Below are 23,096 nucleotides of genomic sequence, written 5' to 3'. Positions count from 1 at the left end.
AATTTTTGCCACGAAAATCAAGAAAAAAGTATTATTTTTATCAATCAAAATAAATAATTAAAATGAACCAATCTTATCATGACACGTGTCATGATTTAATCTTAATGACAAACGGAGTTAACGGCCGTTAGTCATTAATGACATTTGGTGAATTTTTTAAAATTTTGATGACATTTGGTGAATTTTGAAAACCTTGATGGCATTTGGTAAATTTTGTAAGTATTTAGTGACATTTGGTGAAATAGTCGAATATCTTATTTACGAAGTAATTTTCAATACAATAGAATACTGGAATGATAATTGACATTGGGCTGGGTCAGAAAGCCCATGATATGCCTCATCTATCATATAAATGTCCAGACCTGGCCCAACTAGATCAGTCCATTTTTATATTTAATGGTTTTAAATTCCACTTGTTCTACTACATCTTTTAACATATTTAGCGTTACTTGTTTCGGGCCAATAATTTTGGCACCCTTGTATAGAATATCTCAAAGTTGAATTTTGAAATAGAGAATGCATCAACCTAATCGTATTTGGTGTAGTTGATATGGAGTCGTTTAGCAGCTCTTATAAGAGCTATAATTTGAAGGTCGCTTAATTCAAGAATGTAAATTAAAGCTCATTGCATTAAGTTATATTAAGTTTGGTTAGGTCAACTTCATAGTCAATGGAAGTTTCAAACTCTAGTTGAAGACATCAATCGTCTTTTGGCTTTCTACAAGCGTTTACAAAATGTCTATGGTGAATTTAATAGGGTTATTACATGCTTTCTCGTACTCCAAATCTATCTCGTATTCAAGTATCCCATTTTTCAGTTTAAGTTATAATATTCTGTATATAAATTAAAATATTGTCTCAAAGTCAACCCTTTTTTCTTAAACTATTATCATGTAGTCAGACTGTCTTACGTCTAGGCTCATAATCTCTTGGTGAAGAAAACCATACAAGTAACTATGAAAGCAATTGAAATCACTTTGCTCTTGTTAAATTTACTTGGTATTTTCCATTGTTCTTGTAATTTCATTGTGTTGAGATTGAGCTTCTCGAGATCTGAATGTCGAAATGTTCAATAATACTCATCCAACATGCTGACAGCCTACATGCAATATACTTGGGCTCTACAATCTTACGTACCTTATCCGCTTATCACATGTAGTTCCTCTTTGATGTGCATTATTTTGTCCAAATCATTAATTCCAAACCATTTACTACCTGAAATCAAAACAATTATTGGGTATAGAATGAAATTAATGACAAACTGGCCATTGGAATTGAAAATCGATTTGACATTATAATTTATTCAATGGTTTAGAAGAAACTCGAGATTGAAATTCATCGATAGATCTCCGCCTTGTTCTTTTAGTTCGGCCTAACCATGTGGCCCAATTTAAAATTCCATAGAAAAAAGTAACATGAATAATGTTTGAACATTTTCGGAATATCATAATAATTACTCAATCTGTAAGTATGACATTTGACTTAAAGATGTTTATTAAGTTAGCCTTAGATTTTTAATGTATATTAGATCAAAATATCTACCGATGGAGCATGATCAAGCTAATGATAAGTCTTCGAAAGATATGGATATACATAATCCATCATATTAATGTTCACGACTTATAGAAGAGAGTGTTATGATTTTACAAGTCGTTTTATGATTAGGTTGTTTTCAATCAATGATATTTTTTGTTTCAAATCCTTGATTTCTAGCGCATTCTAATGAGATTTTTATCACAGAAAAAATATAGTCTTATTCTTAGATAAATAGTAAAAAATTGTGGGGGCAATAGTCATGAGATGGACTCCATCAACTTTTTAAAAATTCAATCAAGAACAAAACAAAACATGTACTTGTATAATTTGTGCATGATCAATATATGTATAAAATGGTCATTTACAACCTAATCATGTAGTACAATAGTACAAAACTATGCTTCCAAAAAAAAAAAAAAAAAAAAAAAAAAAAAAAAGTGAGTGGGCTCATAAACATACGTACGTACTTGGGTTATTTTGCAAAGGTATGGAATATATTTAGCTGTATTTAAACTTTATCGTGCATACAAATAAAAATAAATGGACCTATCTATGTATAGTTTTCAATCTTTTACCTTTTTAAAATAAATGGAAAGCTACAATTGCTTAATCCCTTAACTTTATCTATTCAATTTCTTCCTAATTTCTCTCACCTCTTTTTGTTTTGATATACTTTAGTTTGATTACACTATTTACATTTTTGTATTGTCTAGTGAGCATGATGTGACGAATATAGTGTTAGACCGTAAATATATGTGTATTATTGATATATATTTGCTTGTTCCACTACGTACTTATTTTTTCATGGAAAATCATTGACTTCTTATATTTTGGGCACTACAACTAAAATCATTCTAGGAGATGGGTTTTTATCATATGTCCGCTTCAATTGAAAGTATTGAGAAAAGTGTGATTTATATAAAAAAAAAAAGACATTTTTGTTATGAGTTAATACATACGAGTACTTCATATGGTATAAGGTTTTTCTGCGAGATAAATGTATGTTTATCTTTGGGGTATTTTTGTCATTTTCGATTTTAGTATGTGAGTAGAGTTGTAATTTACCATATTTCTTGGTTTTATAAGTTAACAAAGTTTCTTAATATAATGTTATTTAGCTTCAATTTAATGGAGAATTTGAAGCTCACTTTTTAATGAAAAATACAATACTCATGCATGAGCATCTTCAATGGAGGAAGACGACATAAAAAACCCTATCATTTGGGGGTTAATAATCACAATGGAAAACTGATTGTTAATCGATCATTGAAATTCATTGTGTAAAATGATTATACTTGGTTATTTTCACCTTATAATTTGTTTCTTTTGAAAAATTAAATCCAATAAATTCAACATAACATTAGATAATCTAAGGGTCTGTTCACATGCATTTACTTAATTTCATTTCAATTCAGTTCAGTTCAGCTCCAATCAGTTCAGTTCAACTCAGCTCCTAATTTCCCTCTCCCGATCATAAAATATTCATTTCAGCTCAGTTCAATTCAGCTCCAATCAGTTCAGCTCAGCCCAATCAGTTTCGTTCAGTTCAGTTCAGCTCAGTTCAGTAAATGTGAACAGATTCTAAGACTATATTCTCCACAATTATTTATAACAGTACATTTTAATAATTTGTAATAATTTTTTATTTAATACGGAGTGTGAATTATTTAACCTGTCAGGCCACAACATTTAAATTTCTATTGCAATAATAGCCTATGGATCCCATGATAACGCACTTTCTTTCTTTGCTCTTAATTTATTACTCGTATTTTAATTTTTGAGTTATTGTTCCATATTATCCATCAACAACATAATGATTCCAAACTTCTAAAAGATATCAAAGATGAAGTCACGCCAAGAATCCAACAATGCCATCGTCAATATAATAACTATGATTCTTTATCATGTTCTTAATTATCTATTCAATCAATTACAAATAATAATAATAATTTCAATTAAGGTGGCCTAACTAACGCCTAAGTGTGTATGATTCCTTAATCTAAAGTGCTACGTACACTTTCTTTCATGTAAATAAGGTGTGGAATTTTCAGGTGTTTTTTGTGATTTTTTATGTGAAATTAAATATACTCGTTTCTCATGTAATTATGTAGGTACTTTATTTGGGACTAGGGGTGTTCAAAAATTGATCCGGATCGAAATAAAAGGACTGAACCGTGGACCCAAATTAATCGGTTTGGTCTCCGAATCGAGATATTTATTTTTTCGGTCCGGTCTTGGACCGATGAACAAGCTTATGTGAGACACCGAATAAACAATATAATCACCAAGAGATCGATTAACTCTATTCTCTTATTTTCTTCATTATTATTACGATCAATTTGTTATATTTCTCGAGAAAACACGAAATTAATTGTAAATCGTGTATCTTTTCTTTTTTTTTTTTTTTTTTTTTTTTAATAAAAAGGCTGTCACTATTCCTTATTATTCTTAATGCATAAAGGTTTGGCTAAAATATTTGAATTTCAGTTGTTGATTTTGCTTTTCTGTTACGAGTGGAACAAAGACCAGCCTTTAATTAGCTATGTAAAATTTTAGTGATCGAACCAGGCATAACTATACTAACTTTATAAAAGTGTGTGGTTTTATTAAGAAAATTTTAATGTAAATGCTTATTACCACATTTGATATCAAGTTCAAGTTTAATGTACTCAATAACTTCTGGAGCATTAATAGATAATGTTAACATTGAATTGAAGAAAAAGTACATTTTATAGCGAGGACGTACAAGTATTACTCTTGAAATTGACATAAACAAATTGCAAAGTACTAGTAGTATATCCTTATGAACTACATATGAAATAATTTACTTTTTAAAGAAAAATATCTATTACTAAAATTAAAGCTAGAAAAAATCAGTCATGCAAGTTGAATGATGAATTAATTAAAGTAGAATATCCTAGTGTTGTTTATGACAAAATGCTAAAAAAGATAAGGTAAAGTTGGAAAAATCACCTTTCTTTGTATATATACTAATATTAGTCGTTAGTTTTTTGTTGATTTGTTTAATTAGTGGGATGACATATAAAAGCACTATAAACGTCCTTTAGCCAATGATTGTATTTTGATAACATTATTAGGCCTTAATTTAATTTAATGGATTGTTACTCATATTAGGGATAGGAACAATTGGAAGATAGTGATTAATTACCTGCTAATCTAACTAACTTCATTATATATGGGCCTTTCTGTAAATGTAATAATTTAATACTTTATAGTAAGTCATATTTTTATTTGTTGGTTGATCAATTAGGGGAAAATTCTTAAAGCAATTATACTTATTCGACATATAAGACAAATTAAGCTAACAAGTTAATGTAACAAACTATAGTTTATATCGAATTGGGTATGATTTCATGGAATGCTTCTTAACTTTATGAGTTGAGAAAATTGATTGACTCAAAGCTATTGCAATATCATCTAATTTCTATCCCACACTCAAGTTGTATATTACGACCCCTAATTATACATTTTCCGCACGAGTGCAGATCGATGTGCCTTCAGCAGTACAGTGTATGACTGTAAAATGGACACAACGCAAAACTTGTATATGCTAAAAGACAAAATAATAAGATATCAACTACAAAGTACAATAGTTCAGTTATATATATAATTAGGGCATGTTCATTTCAACTTAATTTCACTTCAGTTCAATTTAGCTTCAATTATTTCAGATCAGCTCCAATCAGTTCAGTTCAGCTCCTAATTTCCTTCTCTCATAAAATATTCATTAAGTTGAAGGAAATTAGGGCATGTTCATTTCATCGCAATGTGTATATAATTAGGGCATGTTCATTTCAACTTAATTTCAGTTCAGTTCAATTTAGCTTCAATTATTTCAGATCAACTCCAATCAGTTCAGTTCAGCTCCTAATTTCCTTCTCTCATAAAATATTCATTTCAGCTCTATTCAACTTCAATCAGTTTAGTTTAATTCAATTCAATAAATGTAAATCAGGCCTTAGTGTACAATTTTATTTTTAAATTTTAATTGTACTTGTTTTTAAGTAGAAAAATAATAGTTCGTATTTTGTTGGTAGAGAATGTAAATACATTATTTAAGGTAGGCTCACATCTCTAGGGTGGCGGATACTTGATACCCGGTGATGAGAATACGCAACAAGTGAAGTGCAAGGCAGTCTCGGCTCGCCGCAGAAAACATTGGAACTTTCAACGCCTTAACAACAACAATCTTCCTCATTTTATTTTTTATTACTTGTGCAAGAATTAAAAATAATTTTCTAAGTTGATATAAATTTAATTTTAAGACTAAACTATTTTTCCAAATTAAAGATTTTTTTTATAAGCTTCTTATATATAGCATTTTCCTATTTTTATCTAAATTTTTTTTTGAGTTTCTTCTCTTTGATTACTTGTAATTATTTTCATGTGTGTCATAAGGATCTTACCATTCCATCTATTACTATTGTACATCATTCACATTTATTCTAAATCTAAACACATAAAAGTTATTATGATTTTTTAGTTTCAACAAAATTTGTCTCATTTCGTAACCAACCCAACTGATCGTAATATCCGGCAGACATTAAAAGAAAAACGAACAAAGCATGCTTAACTTTTGCACAATTTCATGAAATCTCTCTTTTTCACTTCAACCTCTATATAGCAATTAGCAATTTGCAACCACTTTAACAACACAAAACCGAAAAAGTTACCTATGTTCCTAAAATACTTTAATAAATGATCAAATCTAATCGCTATCTATCTCTATCATCAGCAACTAAAACGAAAAGAAAAAACTCCCTCCATCTGATTAACCTGTTACATAACTCTTAATTCCAGTCGAAAAAATAACCAAAAAAAAAAAAAAAAGAGTTACCTACCTATAAACCTTTGTACTTATGTACCTAATCCTCTCATTCCAAACCTAATTGCCTTTACTAATACCACCATATAATTTCTTTTTCTTGATTTTCTCTCTTTTTTTTTTCTCCTCCAAAAAGTTTTTTTTTTTTTGGGGGGTAATTTAATTTATGCATGGGGTCCAACCTTAATATATCCCATGACATACCTGAGCAATAACAATAATTGACAAATATTGACCCACCACAACATACACCCTTCACTATACCTTCCACCAACATACTCAGGTTGTCCTTTCTCTACTTTTCTCTTCTTCACCGCCCACTTTCTCTTCCCCGCCACCGCCATCGCTTTCGCTACCACTACCATTTGTTCCTCCGCTACTACAACTCGCTAACGAAGAAGCCTTACTACTCGCCGGCATGGCCAAGAACGTAGGTTTCGCCTCCCCCGCCATGATCACCAATACACTACTCGGAATCGCCGTCATGGTAACATTATTTTCCTTGAGTTTCTCGTCTCCGGCGAACTCGCCGGAATCCTCGCCGGCGTCAAGGTAGCCGGAGAGTTTCCAATACGAACAAGCGAGGATAAGCAATGCAAAGGCGATTAACCCGAGCATGGCGGCTAGGCCTCCGAATAGGTATGGCACCGGGGACTTCCACCCGGCCGCGGGCGGTGTTACATGGTGGTGGTGTTGTAGTGGTGGTGTGTGTTGTTGTGGTCCAAATGAACCTCCTAGATGTACTATTGTAACCCTTGCCCTCATTTTTATGTTTTAGAGAGAGAAAAAAAAATGAGAGTTGGTTGAGAGGTGATTAGTGAGTAAAAGTTGTTATTTATAGAGAAAAATAAAAGAGAGGAAAATAATAAGGGGTGTTTTTCGTGATTAATGGAAGTGGTGTCATCTTTTCATTTTATGTTATGTTATTGTTAGTGTCTCTTATAAAATATGTTTTTTTGGGTTAGGAGACTTGCTTAAGAGTATGTACATATCTAGGGAAAAGCTATTAGATTTTTTTTAGTGGTTAAATTATATGGGATTGTTCGTTGATTGACATATCGATAATGATGTATTGACCTCACGCATCTCTCTTTTGGTAGGTGATAATAAATGTGTGTGGAGTGTGATGAAACTAATGGTAAGTAATAAAATTATATGAGTGGATTACAGAAATAAAAATATTCTAACAATCCAATAAAATGAGTTTTTTTTTTTTTTTTTTTTTTTTTTTGAAAGCAGAATTTTTTTATACTTAATTAATCCAAATTTTAAAATTTTCTTTTAAAGTTTATCAATCCCGTATTTACTCCCTTCTCTATATATTTTTTTCCTTTTAAATTGATAGCTTGGCGAAGCCGTTGAAAACAATTAATAACGTTAGACAAGCCGGACTTCTATTACTATGTACATTTGTCATGTAAGGAAATCTTATGTTTGGAGCTAAGAATGTTGTTCCTCCTTTAAATTTGTTTTTAGGATTTGCATTGAGGGAAGCTAAGGGATGAATCAATACAAAAATTATATATTGTAGGATTTATTGGATTGTAGAAAATTAATTGGTGATAAATGAAAATTACTAAAAATCATAAGGGTTGAGATACGAAGACATTTTCTCCTTAATTACCCTTTAGAGTATGATGTAAAAAAATGAAGTACTATCTCCGTTACAAGTAATGTGCAACGATTTGACATAAAACAGAGAGGAAAAATGTCTAATCGTTGTACATAACCTGTAACGGAAGTAGTAATTTTTTTGTTTTTTTGAAATCTAGACTTCTTTAGTCAATCACTTAATTGTACAGTAGATGCATGGGCTGATGGGGTTACACTTACACATGTATTAGAGATCAACATTATTTCAAATTTTACTATATAGATTCTTCATATCTTAATTATTTAAACATGTTACAAGCTACTCATAATTTAGGATTATTGAATAAATAAAGAAGAAAAGATGTAAAAAATGCCACGTCAAGTTTCACAAAAGAGGAGTTGTGTACTGAATAGTATTTGTTTTATACGCATCATCGAGGCATTCAGAAATGGATAACTGCTTTTTCTTTCTCTTTCTCTTGTTGGTTCCTTGCTCTTTTCACTCTTTATTGTGTACTACGGAATTGTACGTACATTTTACTACTGGCTTTTTTTTTTTTTTTTTTTTTTACCTACCTGTAATTTTATGTCAACATGTATAGCATGGTTTTACATTAACTTTGTAATTCGTACGAGTACTCTTTATTGATTAATTAATGTAGTGTGTTTATATGGGTTTAATGTATTTTTTAGCCTATATTTTATCTCAAATATAAGTCGTATGTGTACTAATAATGGGAGGGTTAAGAGAAAACATAAACACATTCTTGAAGTTGGGAGAGCTTTGAGGTTTCAAGCTAATTTCCCTATTTATTTTTGGGGGGAATGTGTCCTTGCCGCTGCTCACCTAATTAATCGTACACCTACTCCTTTGTTACAAAATAAAACTCCATTTGAAATTTTGTTCAATAAACCACCCTTATTTGATGCTCTTCGTATTTTTGGATGTTTGTGTTTTGCTCATAATCAAAAGACAAATGGAGACAAATTTGCTAGCCGCAGTAGAAAGTGTGTGTTTGTAGGATATCTGTTTGGTAAAAAGGGATGGAGGTTATTTGATTTGACTACAAAAGAATTTTTTGTTTCAAGGGATGTCAAATTTATTGAAGAGGTTTTCCCTTTTGAAAATCCTGAAGCTGTGAACATTTCACATAGTGAGTATGAGGCTCAACAAATTCATGAGGATTTTTCTGACATTAATTTTGAGGAGGAATTAAATGTTGGAGACCAGGTCGTCCAACTAGGCCCAAGTCCAGACCCAGCGACAGGCCCATCATCACCAGCGCCCAATGGGTCTCCAAACCAACAACCCGAGTTGGAGTCTGCTCAGGCCGCTGGAAACCCATCGGTTGCTGGGCCTTCTCATACGCGGCCCAACGCTGCCACTGATCCAACGCAACCCATTGCTCATGCTGACAACACAACGCATGTTGGGCCTATTGGGCAGCCCGTTTCATCATCTCCAAATCAGCCCACTTCACTTGGGTTAGATAATTTAAGCGACTCCAATGATAATCAAATAGGTCGTGGATTTCGACAAAAAATTCCCAATGTTCGTCATCGTGACTATGTGACTCACTCAGTTTTTGCTAAAAGTCTGTCTCCGTCCAGTCCGTCTTCAATCCCTCCTTCAGGTACGCCTTACCCTTTAGCACACTATATAAATTGTGACATGTTTTATGTGAATTATCGCAAATTTCTTGCAGCTGTTGTTTTGGGAAAGGATCCAAAATCCTTTAAAGAAGCGATGAAATCCGAAGGTTGGCGACGTTCTATGAAAGAAGAAATAAGGGCATTGGAAGATAATGGGACTTGGACATTGGAGCATCTTCCTCCCGGCAAGAAAGCTCTAGGTTGACAATGGGTGTATAAGACAAAATTTTTGTCTAATGGTGATATTGAACGTCTCAAATCTCGTTTGGTTGTTTTTGGTAATCATCAACGAGAAGGCATTGATTATGGTGAGACCTTTGCTCCGGTTGCAAAAATGACTACTATTCGTGCTTTTCTTGCTATAGCAGTTTCAAAAAACTGGGAGATTCAGCAAATGGATGTTCATAATGCTTTCCTACGTACATGGTGATCTAGAAGAGGAAGTGTACATGAAATAACCCCCAGGTTTTGAGAGCTCGGATTCGAGTTTGGTGTGTCGTTTGAGAAAGTCTTTGTATGGGTTGAAACAAGCTCCGAGATGTTGGTTTGAAAAACTCACTACGGCTCTAAAAGGGTACGGTTTTATTCAGTCTTACTCTGATTATTCTCTTTTCACATACACTAAAGGCAAAGTTTAGATTAATGTCTTAGTTTATGTTGATGATCTTATTATTTCTGGGAATGATTCCGCTGCATTAAATGTGTTCAAAGCTTATCTTGGTGATTGTTTCAAGATGAAGGATCTTGGTCCTTTGGAATATTTTTTGGGCATTGAAGTTGCTCGTAGTAAATCAGGTTTGTTTTTGTGTCAACGAAAATACACCTTGGATATTGTTTCTGAAGCAGGGCTATTAGGTGCGAAACCAAGTGGTTTCCCGATGCAGAACCACAGGCTAAGTCTTGCTAGTGGTGAGTTACTTGAGAATCCCGAGTCTTATCGTAGACTGGTAGGGCGGTTTATTTATCTCTCGGTGACTAGACCGGATTTGGCATATTCGGTTCATATTCTTTCACAATTTATGCACAAGCCACGGATTGAGCATTGGGAAGCAGCTCTCAGGGTGGTTCGTTATTTAAAAGGTACCCCAGGACAGGGTATTTTGTTGAGTGTAGATAGTGACCTGACTTTGCAGGGATGGTGTGATTCTGTTTGGGCGGCGTGTCCTCTTACCCGTCGTTCGTTGACAGGTTGGCTTGTGTTCCTTGGTAAATCACCTATTTCTTGGAAGACCAAGAAACGGCCCACAGTTGCCACATCCTCTTCGGAGGCTGAGTATCGTTGCATGTCTTCAACCACACATGAGTTGAAATGGTTGAAGGCCTTGCTTTTGAGTTTGGGTGTTGAACACCCTAAGGCGATCAAGTTGTTTTGTGATAATCAATCTGCTTTATATATAGCTCGAAATCCAGTTTTTCATGAACGTACGAAGCACATTGAGATTGATTGTCACATTGTTCGTGATGCCATTACAGAGGGCTTAATTGATCCTTCCTATGTTTCCACTAAGGAGCAACTTGCAGACATTTTCACTAAGGCGCTTGGGAAGTCTCAGTTTGATCATCTTCTTTCCAAGTTGGACATTTACAATCCCCCATGCTCCAACTTGAGAGGGGGTATTGAGGATATTATATATTAGGAAATTATATGATAATATTTAGTTGCTATATCTTGTGCCTAGAATATAATCTTTTGAGATCTTTGTGATATTTCCTAATTTTATCAGATTAGGGAAACCTTGTATTATATATTGGCTATGGTCGTATCAATGGAAATCAAGCAATTGAGTTTGTTCAATTTAATATATTCTCTCTAACTTAGCAACTAACTTAGTTTGAATATTAGAAGATTCACTTCAATATCTCAGAGACTCTCGTAATTTAATTTGTAAGCTCCACAGGTGACCCCGACAAGGCCCTAACTACCTAAAATTGACAACAAGAGGCAATATAATTGTTGATCCAAAAATGCTCAACAAAATTGAACAGCAAATATATTTATTATTCCTTACTTGTTATTGTAATATTTACTAAGTAGGACATCCGCCCATATAAAAGATGATATGATACATACCCTTCATTTCTTTGCACAATATAAATTAATTGTAGGAGTACTAATGTACCACGGAGTATACAATAATAATAATTCTTTATAAAAGATGAAATTAGCTCAACATCATGATGCTACGTCGTACTAGTTACTATTATATGGCTTACATTATTAATGTGTTGCGTTTTTCGGATAAAATTATAAATTTCTTTAGTAGTTGGTGGATAATTGCCTTTGTTTATATGTATAATAAAATGTGATTAATGAATGTTATCTCAGTCTCAACTAATAAAGTAAAGGAATGGTTCACCTTTAGTATCCTTTAGTATTTTTTTTTTCCTTTGGATAATCTTCTCTTTTTGAAATCTATTTTTCAATAAGGTATAGTACTTGCAGAATTGGTTCAGGTGATTCCAACAACCAATTAGGAACATAGTGGGTGACGGTATCGAGCCTAACACTTATTATTCTCAACTTCTTGAATAGCATATATATAATATTATATATATGCTCTTTTGTCCAAATAGATTACTACCTCCGGTTCAAATTACTCGCAACTTTGGGGTATTATTTGTGAGTTATAAAATATTCCAAAGTTGCGAGTAATTTGGACCGGAGGTTCGGAGGTAGTATTAAAGTTGGTACTCACTCATAACCGAGGAAGGATATAATATAGTATATTAGTATGACACGACTCAACATATTTTAGGTTCAATAAAAGACTGTCATCATATTTAGAAATTTAAGATGCTTTGATCACGAGTGAGCTAGTGCGAGTTCTAGCTTACAAATTCATGGGATGGAATACTTTTAGAGGGATAAGAAATTCGTTTTATAACATGATTTGGTCCTTTTTTGAATCAATAGTAGCATTTAACTTTCTTCATTTTAGGTTTGAATTGAATGGATGAATTGAATTCCACAATTCATTCTAATGTTTTTGTAACAAGCTGCCGAACCTTTTATATGATAAAAAAATTACAAGCTTTATGTATTATAAATATAAAATATTATTAGAAGTTTATATTTACTTTATTGATAGCGGACGTAGCAAAATAAGAGCATGCTAGCTAATCGGAAAGTTGACAATTAATTAATTTCATGTATCCAAGAAGTCAACCAATTCATGAATCTCTATAATTCAGTTGATAACCATGACGAAAGGTAGGATAAATACAAGGTAAAGCTAGTTGAATACGTATAGTATTACAATTCAATTTTGGACCAAATGTTGGGGTTTATTTTTTTTTTTTTCCAAAAAATAAAAAATAAAAGAATTTTATTATTGTGGTAGGAAGAAAAAAAATTAAGGGTATCACCAAAATTTTCACAAACAACATAAATTATATTAATTCGGGGATATGAAGTAAATATTAAATACGTATGTGAGTCAAAATTAATATTTTTTGTCGTATTTGTAAACTAAATAAAAAATATAAAGAGAAAATGGGAAGAGGCCGGGACACATGACACTTGTGGTTATACTTCACTAACTCACCAATTATAGATCGATATGGTTATATGAGAAACTTAAAACAAACACACATTTAATACTTAGTTGTATATACTTAACATACACTCAAATTTAAAGAGTAATGATATAAATGAGATTTGATCTTAGTTTAAGATATTTGTATGAGTTAATAATAAAAGACAAAAGCTAACAAACGCCTCCGGGACATTGGATAAGATGACTAATTAAAAGTAGAAATATTGAGAAAATAAGTATTATTTACACCAATTGACGCTTGATTTTGGCATGAATTTCCAAACTACTAATACCTTCTTTAGAAATTATTATAATTGGTGCTCTAATTCCTCGAGGACGCTTGTTAGCAAGATCCAACCCATGATATTTTTATTAATGATATATGATAAAAATCCACTAATCCCAGTAATTATAGCACTCATTATGTATTCGTTTGATTGATTGCATGGAAGTAAAGTATCTTTAGTTTGTAGATTAATGGGGTGTGAATCTTTGATAATTAAAGGAGTAATTAGGTAGTACGTCACTTATTAGATTTGGTGTTTTTCTAATAGTCTAATCACTAGTGCTTACGTGAACTTTGGGTTTAACATGCATGTTACATGTTGTTCATTAATTAGTGAATATGGAATGAATAATAAAACAATTTTTAATTATACTATATAAATTATTATATAATGCTCTTGCCAAATCTTCAAATAATTGCCATAGGGTGTAGAAAAGAATAATAAATTAAAAATTATGAAGTGTACAACTTTGATTGCAGTAAAAAAAATTTTTTTCGAACAGTAAATATCATTTTCACTAAACCAATTCAAAGGCAATTACAAATTTCCCAATCCACATAAGACACCCAATAAGACTATATTTTTCATCACGTATAAAGCACAAAACAAGGTCAAAGGAAAGTGTGTGAAACTGTGAATAGTGCTAAAGTCAAAACGTGTCAACTAAATAAAAACGGAGCTATTACATACACAATCAAATTACCTACAATATTTATGTACTCGTACCAAATAGGTAAGAAATTTATAAAATATGGAATAAAGTGTTTTTTATTAAATATGAATTTATGGTGGTAGGTAGGTAATGAGTCCTAAATCTCCTAATACTTCTAATGACTTGCTCAATCTCAACATACATGTGTACGGACTTGGAAGAAAAATTAAAATTTCCAAATCCGACCTTCTTTTTCAAAGGGCGGCTTAAATTAGATAGATGATAGGGCTCAAATAATTGATTCATCTTAAATAGTTAAATGAAAATCTTTTTATACAAGCATTAATATTGGACTTATTTTCTTAATTAAGAACTTATTATTATTATAAAATTCTTGTAAATATATTAAACTTAATAATTAATTGATGTTTTTTTTTTGGACGAAAATAATTAATTGATGTTGAACCTCATTAAATTTCAAATAATTTACATAACATTATCAAATACAATAATGGATATATAAGCATCATCATAATTCATCATGATGACATACTATGAATATAATGAAAGGTACAAAAGTACTTAATCATGTGTCGAGACTACTAAAAAATGATTATGCTATGTATAATCATATAAAAACAATCGCAAGTACTAAATGCAGTACAAAATAACCTAAATGCGGAAATTAATTAATGATAAGAAAATAATAAAAGACTGAAATATCCTTTTCCAAAATGAAAAAATTGATTTGTCATTTCACCAGACTTTTATTTTTTACATTTTCCCTTTTGTGATTCATTTCATTCGCTATTTTTTTCCATTTCATTCACCATTTCAGTCGCCATTTTTTTTTGCTATTCATTTCATTTCATCATTTCCCTCAAAAAATTTCAATCTAAGCCATAGAGACGAAGAAGTCGTTCACAGTCGGCTATGATTTCCAAGGGGTACTATTTTACCCCGACTATGATTTCCAAGGGGTACTAAAGACCCCCGGAAATCATAGCCGGGGGGTGCTGGAGACCCCGGAAATCGTAGTCGGGGGGTGCTGGAGACCCCCGGAAATGGTAGCCGGGGGGTATTGTTGACCCCCGGAAATCATAGCCGGGGGTACTGTTGAGCCCCGACAACACAACCGGCACCGTGATACATGCCCATGAATAAAAAGTTCCGTTTAAGATGGAAATTTTATTTTGTTTGATTGTTCATCTATAACTTAGATTTTGCGAAGAAAAAAAAATTACAGCACATAATTTTCATATCTCAAAAAAATCGTCGTAATGCACTTTATTATTATCCATGAATTTGTAACGCATTGAATATTTAATAGGATAAAAGGTTGAATACGTTAGAATATGGTTGTAAATTAAACGGTAGGGATGATTATATAGTTAGGAGTGTTAAGGATTTAATTTTAATCCTTAAAAAAAGTGTAAGGGGTTAAATTAAAACAAGGGCAAATATGGAATATAATTTTTTTTGTTAAAAATAATTTATTCTGCATTTAGGTAAAATTATGCCTGCATTTAGTACTCCCCAAATCAATTTATTTATTTTGTTTCTTTCTTCAGGAATTTATTCTTCTTTTGAATATAGAATAAAATAAAATAAAATCAAAAAAGGATTATAATAATAATAAAAAGTATTTACAATACCTGAGAATCCTCTAAGATTCACATAATTAAATTCTTATACCTATTTCAAATAAAGAGACATATATAAGTGGATAGGTAGGAAAAGCTTGACCCACCAATCAAATTTCAAGGTCTATTAAGTACAATACTAACTTAACTAAATGTTTACAATATAAAAAACCTCTCCTCTTACCTCCTTCCCTTCTCCAAAACCCTAGCCTCCATTGTTGAATTTTAAAGGGGCTTTCATCGGTTTTAACCGGTGGAAAGTTTTTTTAGGTTTTATAATAATACTTCCTCCTTTTGGGAGGAACTTTTCACCCTCGAAAGAAAGGGTTTCCGATCTCCTTCGAAAGACAAGGGTTTTTCGACCTCCTTCGAAAGACAAGGTTTATCTCCTCCTTTCGGGGGAGAAATTTCTTACTTTTGAATCCATGATATTAGATCTAATGGATTGTCGTGAAATTATTTCTTTGGTGAAAAAGTTATCAAGTTTTCGAATGCATACAAATAAAACAAAAGAAAAACTGAAATTTATATTATACACCCGGGTGTACCATGCTCATAGTACACCCACTTAGAATACAAGAGTTATATAAACGCAGAAAGAACATCGTGTGCAAATACAAAGTACACGAGTGAAAAAAAAAACGATTCTCTCCTTGATTTAAGGTATTGGTTTGTTACTTATATTCCTTGATTTATGAAATTGATTTATTATTTACATTCTATATTACTTTTAGTATATATTTCATTTTTTTTGTTAACAGAGAGAAATATAGTTTTTATAGAGAGATAAGCCATGATAAATTTTGGATTTTGAAGTGATTTAATGTTATTACCATGTTGATTTTATCATTCCCATGAATAGGTGTAATTGACGAATTCGTTGTTGAAGAAAAGTATTTTTCACTTTTTTTTTATTTGGTAATATTTTCAAAGGTTGAAGATGATGTTCTTCATATTCTGATGAATGTTCTTTTATCATTTTTTAAAATGGAATCAAATATGTTTTGGAGTCTAATCAATATGTTTTTTGAGTCCTAACTATATATTCTTTATATTACAAACAATGTTCTTCAAGGTATATAAATTAAGTATGCTCTTTACACTTGAATATATCTAAATAAGGAGTAATTTTGAAATGATTTGACATTAAATTTTTGGTAAAACTCAATTAGTAATTATTATTTTACCTTTTTTAAATACCATTTATCATAAATTACTTTGTTCTTTGTATTTTAGTATATGTTCTTTTATAAATTCATGATGCTCTTTATAACTACATACGATGTTCATTCGCTTTAATCCAGATGTACCATGCGCATGGTACAGTATGATAGTGATAATTGAGTCAAACTAGTTAACTCTTGTAATTATCTCTTAGATTATATTCTTATCTTTTAGATGTATATCTTTTAGCTTCTGTTAGTTTATTATTCTACTTAGTACATATCTACTCCTAGTTTATAGGCTTTGTAAGGCTGACTATAGCTTAGGTTAGTTACATAGCTTGTATATAAATACTTCATGAAGCTAATGCAAAATACTCACCGCTTCTCTCCTTCATACAGTACACTTGTGTGTATGAAGCACTAATTGAATAAAAACATCCTCACGACTACAAAGGATCGTCAAATTGTCTCTCCAACAAGGTTATCTGCAACTTTGAAATTTTTTATATCTCACAAATAATACCCTAAAAGTATATTGTTATTTTAGCCGGAAAGTCATCTAGTTAATAACAAGGTTTCCTTTATTGATAATTTTCACCTCCCTTGCTTTTGTTCTCAATATAGCATATTAATGGAATGTATGGTAGTGCAATCCATTTGAGTTCAACTATCCCTTAGCTTAGTCCATACTAATATAATCTCAACAACATTATAGAGGATTTGAGGGACCAACAATATAACCTCAACTATGTAGTGGATAACTAGTGTAAAAGCAAACTCAGTGTCAACAGTCCTATCATTATTTCTATTAAATTACTACAAAATACATAATATATTATAGAAATATCTATACAAAAATGACTTTTATAAAATTAATCAATACAAATACAAAAGTATGCAACTTTTCTTAATTTAATAAATAATTTAAGGACAATTCTATCATTATTTTTCCCCAAGCAGTACAAAATAAAGGAACATATATGCCATATTAATACGTAGGAATGTAGGATATGAAATTATGAATCGAAGTAGGTAGACAAGAAGTTGTAAGATATTTATAAGATGAGAATATGTTTGGCTAATCATGGCACATTTATCGTACAATTAAAATATATTGTGCACCCAAAATTTACTTCGTTAATGGCTTACATTCTTGACATGAGAAGTGATGGTAGTGGAGAATATATTTTACCTCGTGCCGATTTTCTATTATTTGCAAAGCATGATTTAGTTTTAAAAAGGGATAATAGAATTTAAAATTACAGTATAAAACACTTGTATTAACATTGTAAAGAATGATTTATCGCCATTCGCCAACTAGTTAGTGACGGTGATTTTTGTATTTACTTAAGAAGTAATAATCTGCCCACAAGATGTGAAAAAGTAATAGTTATGATTTATCGTCAACTACTTAGTTGAATTTCACTAATTTTTACTATTCAGATAAAGGTTTTTCTATCGACTGGATGAAATTATTTTAATATTATTTGAATCACAGATACAAGGTTTTTTTTTTTTTTTTTTTTTTTTTAAGGTACACATTCAAGTTACTAAACCCATTAAACATTATTGCACATGCTTAAGAGAATGAACTAGCTACAGCAATAAGATGATATAAAGTAGCCAATCATGGAATGTTGTGATGCACATTCCGCATTATCTATCGTACTAAGTTGGTAGTACAAATTAGCAACTTGCAAGTGCTTCTTGTGGACTATGGCCCCAAATATTTAAGCAACCAACATCTCAAATTCTCCAATAATAGCTCACCACTATAGTTTTGTTGGTAAGTTTGCTGGATTGTTAAATTGGTTTTGCACACACTAATTCACAATTTAATGGGAAATTTCCTGTTTTTCACCGCTCAGAGGAGTATTTTGTCTTTTATTTTCAGTATTTTTTTTAATAACTCCTTATTATATTCGATTATGTAGGATTTCCGTCCATATTTGATAATATAACTAACAATTAGACATGTCAATAATTTAGCTATTGTTGGCATTGTTCCATTATTTACTAAGATATTTTTATAAAGGCTCACTTCAGCTTAATTTCAGTCCAGTTCAGTTCAGTTCAGTTCAGTTTAGCTCCAATCAGTTCAGTTCCTAAATTCCTTCTCCCATAAAATATTCAGTTCAGTTCAGTTCCTAGTTCCTTTCTCTCATAAAACATTCAAATTAGTTCAGCTCCAATCAATTGAGTTTAGTTCAGTTAAACTCAGTAAACATGAACAGACCCTTAAAGGAGGAGATCGATATTAGACATATTATTAGAAAACGGATACTAGTAACTAACAAAAAATCTAAAGTATTTACGCACCAAACACACAATTCAATCAATCATATGATTTAGAATTGCAATCATCGAGCTTGTGGAATTTGTTATATACACCCTGGTGCACCGTACCCCATAAGTATTTTGTTCTCATTTTGATGATTGTTTTTATTTAATTATCATATGAAAAGCAAAAACTAACCTTGGATTAGTTGGCTGTACGGTACACCTGGAAGTATATAACAATCTCTTTCGAGCTAAATTACAAGATTGATTCAATGAAAAGTTTGAATTATTAAACAATTGGTCTAGGTTAAAAAGATTTCACTCTAGCTAGCAATCTAGCATGCTAGGCTCAATAATTATCCCTCCTTGCCTCCCAATTAACCTACAAATAACTTTCTTCTTAGGAGGTATAGTACTGCCTAAGCGGTAAGCTAGACAACTCTCTTTAGTGAATTCGATCATTTCACTCCTATTACTATCCATCCCTCTATAAACTGAAGGTCATGCAACCCTAGATTCAAAGGACAATTAGACAATTGTATGACATTATTGATTATAAGATTGGATGAATTGCAAGGAGGATGTGGGAGCCTCAAAGTGTAAGCAAAAGGTCGGATTGTGTAGCTAGCGTAAGATAATGTAAATGGATGTAACTAACATAATACGGAGTACAAAGTATGTAAAGATGAGATAAAGATATTATTTTACAAAATGATGTATTCCAAGTGTGATACCTGATCACTAGTTCCTTACACAAGAACACATACAGAGTGCATGTATATAGTGTATAAACTAAGAATTCTCAAAGTTAATTGTATAGTAGAGTACGTAGAGTCTCAACTCGAGTTTACAATAGATCTTTCAATACAGTGGTGCCCCGTACTCTACTACTAATCATCTCATATATCGAGTAGAGTATCAAATCTGAGTTCACAACATATGATTAACTAGGACTACTATGTCACATGCATCTTTGTTGTTTACTCTTGCATGTATTACATCGATGATATTCATTCTCAACTTACATAAGTGAAGAAACATCGAACTATTATGAATAAAATGGAAGTGGAGTAAAAGTTGTTGTCCCACTATGGAGACACTTGATATGATGCAACCAAATTGTCTAAAATCAACCCAAGTAATCATTTAATTATCCAATCAAAGATTCAAGTGGACCATTAATGAATAATAATAATTGCAATCATATTCTAGGACTCCACAACCAAACAATAAATATGGCAAACGTCAACATAAATTAATTCAATGATTGGAATTGATGTAACTATTTTGGATTAAAACTAAACATACTTGCCATGATTAGCACTATTGAATAAAGATTAGTTGAGATTACTCAAAAAAAACTTGATCTTTTTATGGAAAATGAGTCACCCCTCAATTACTCTTAGGGGCCGTTTGGTTGGGGGTAATCAGGAAAGGGAACAGGAATCAACTGGCCCCATTCCCTTTGTTGATGTTTGTTTAGCACTTTTAATCATTCCCATTACCCTCCTCATTACCCCAAATCCTTCCAACTTCATTCCCCACCCCCCCTAGACTTTCCCATTCCCTTTCCCTACCCACCTTCACACCACCCCATCATCACTTTCACACCTACCAACACCATCGGAAAACCAGCCCGACCACCGCCTCCCCTACCCCGACCATCGCCGCCACTACCCAAAGCCTCGCCGCCCTCCCCTCCCACGCAAAAACCACCCCTAGCCCCGATCTCTCTCCCACCACCCGCAAAACCCTAGCCACCCCTTCCCCTCCCCTCGCCGCCCACCGATAAACGCGCGCCACTCAAAACCCCCTCCCCGCCCAAAAACCCCTCCCCTCCCCCGAAAAACCTCCGAAAACCCTAAGGGAGGTTTTTCGAGGGTGAGATTCATCGTTTTGGGCCTAGCGAGTGGTGGGGGAGAGTTTGCTAAGGGCGACGAGGGGAGGGGGAGAGCCGGCGAGGGGAGGGGGAGGGCCGGCGAGGGATTTCGTGGCTGGGAATGATGAAAACCATATGAATTGTGTGGTGGTGTGGCGGCTGTGGTGGTGGGATTGATTCCCTTGTTTTAAAAACAAACAACAAAGCAAAAAAAGGGTATTTTCATTCCATTCTTCTCCTTTCCCTTTATTCATTCCATTCCGATTCCCTCGTGCGAATCAAACGGCCCTTAGTCTTCTTATTAATCAAACGGAACATTATGTGATTGTGGGGTAAGTATAGTGCAAGTACTTGTAGTAGACTAATAGTACACACTAGCTTAGTTTTCCACTTAATTAACTAACACTACTCTTGAGATTTAGAATCCTTGCAAATTGTTAACAATGGCCTACGTATTAGTTGGTTTTAAAATAGATAATTTGTGGACTTGATATTCAGTTTCTCAATTTAGTTTGACCAGTTTCTTCTTATAATTTTATTCAAATCAGATTCATTCAATCTAAAAGAACAAGGCCTATATCTAATAGCAACTTATCTTCATTCATATGCATGAAGCACTCTTTTGCTAGGTGCAAGGTGCTTTTACAAGCGAATACACACTCGGATCCATCTTTCATTTACAATCATTCCTTCCACAGTCGGGGTACTGAATTCAAATCTCACCAGGAGCCAAGACAAGACGAGATACGAGTAAGTAATGATTAGATGTCATATAAGAGTTTAATTAGGAAATTAGAAAGTAATTGCTCAATCCTTAAATCTAGATGAGAAACTCACTTGGGATTTGAGCAAGAATTTCATCATTCTTTATGGTCCCATGGGCATTAGTCCATCAATGATGAAACCCATTCCACAAGTTGAAAATAAATAAGGGGGGCCCTAAAACATTCAAAAAATAACAAGTCATTTTCAGATAAAAACAACCTGGGGCCTTTGCTTTGTGCTGTCTACACTCTTTCTAGTTTATACCACCTACAATATAATGGCTTTCTTCCACTTGACTCCTCTTTAGTGGATAAATGTCCTTTTCTTTTTTCCTTTCTTAGATTTTCTTAATCTTTCAATTAAAACTAGTAGCTTAACACGAAAACAATAATATGAAAAACTTTTTAAAAACTATAAAAATTTAATTGTTACGATTCAACATAATATAAGAGTACTGTTAAAACTTATGAATGATCAAAGTAAGGGTCTGTTCTCTTACGTTGAAATTCAGTTCAGCTCAGTTCGGCTCAATTCAATTCAGTTCAGTTCAGTTCAGCTCAGCTCCTAATTTCCTTCTCTTACAAAATATTCAATTCAGTTCAGTTCAGTTCAATTCAGTTCAGTTCAGTTCAGCTGAGTTCAGTCAATGAGAACAGGCCCTAAGTGTAAATAAAATCTGATATCAAATCCTGTCTCTGTTATTGTTATTTGTGAATTTTTATATGCTAAAAATAAACTCCAATTACAAGAGAGTATCAACTTTACAATAACATTATAAAAAATAGTACATTCATGAATCATCATGATAGAATATGGATGATGCAGTAATGGTTGCTAATTGCTACATTTGACAATTATTAACACGAAACAATATATTCAGGGTCAATATGATTCATTACAAACAATAATCAATCAATAACTACAGTATATACTATAAGACACACCAGCAATGTCACATGTAATTTTTTTTTTTTTTTTTTTAATATCTATAAATAAAATTTTAACTTTCAAGACAATAAATGAGTTAACTTAATAATACCATTTTAAATTGTAAGGAAAACATAATATTTTCATATAATATCTTACTACTTATTATAAGAAGATGGAATATGGCCTAAAAAAAAAGAGATATTATTTGTAAGGAGTAATATAAATTAAAGCTGTTAAAAGTTGACCCGATCCGAAATACCGACTCAAACCCGATGATTAACCGACCCATCTGAACCTGAAAAAATGGTAACCCAAACCCAACCCGAAACC

General features: G+C 32.3%; 2 protein-coding genes across 2 annotated transcripts; one reads left to right on the top strand and one right to left on the bottom strand.

The window, feature by feature from the left end:
- Positions 1–6,106: 6,106 nt before the first annotated feature.
- LOC110721081 (protein GLUTAMINE DUMPER 4-like) lies at positions 6,107–7,288 on the bottom strand. The gene has a single exon (XM_021900201.1). It carries the CDS (start codon positions 7,145–7,147, stop codon positions 6,662–6,664), a length of 486 nt encoding a protein of 161 aa, XP_021755893.1. The 5' UTR covers positions 7,148–7,288; the 3' UTR covers positions 6,107–6,661.
- Positions 7,289–9,962: 2,674 nt separating this feature from the next.
- On the top strand, positions 9,963–11,265 carry LOC110721059 (uncharacterized mitochondrial protein AtMg00810-like). Its single transcript, XM_021900176.1, has 2 exons — positions 9,963–10,047; positions 10,280–11,265. Exons 1-2 carry the CDS (start codon positions 9,963–9,965, stop codon positions 11,263–11,265), a joined length of 1,071 nt encoding a protein of 356 aa, XP_021755868.1.
- Positions 11,266–23,096: the final 11,831 nt, after the last annotated feature.

Source organism: Chenopodium quinoa, unplaced genomic scaffold (assembly GCF_001683475.1).
Source record: "Chenopodium quinoa cultivar QQ74 unplaced genomic scaffold, ASM168347v1, whole genome shotgun sequence".
In the NCBI taxonomy this organism is placed as follows: Eukaryota; Viridiplantae; Streptophyta; class Magnoliopsida; order Caryophyllales; family Amaranthaceae; genus Chenopodium; species Chenopodium quinoa.
The sequence above is the reverse complement of the archived record's forward strand: the minus strand, read 5'-3'. Positions and strand labels throughout refer to the sequence as shown.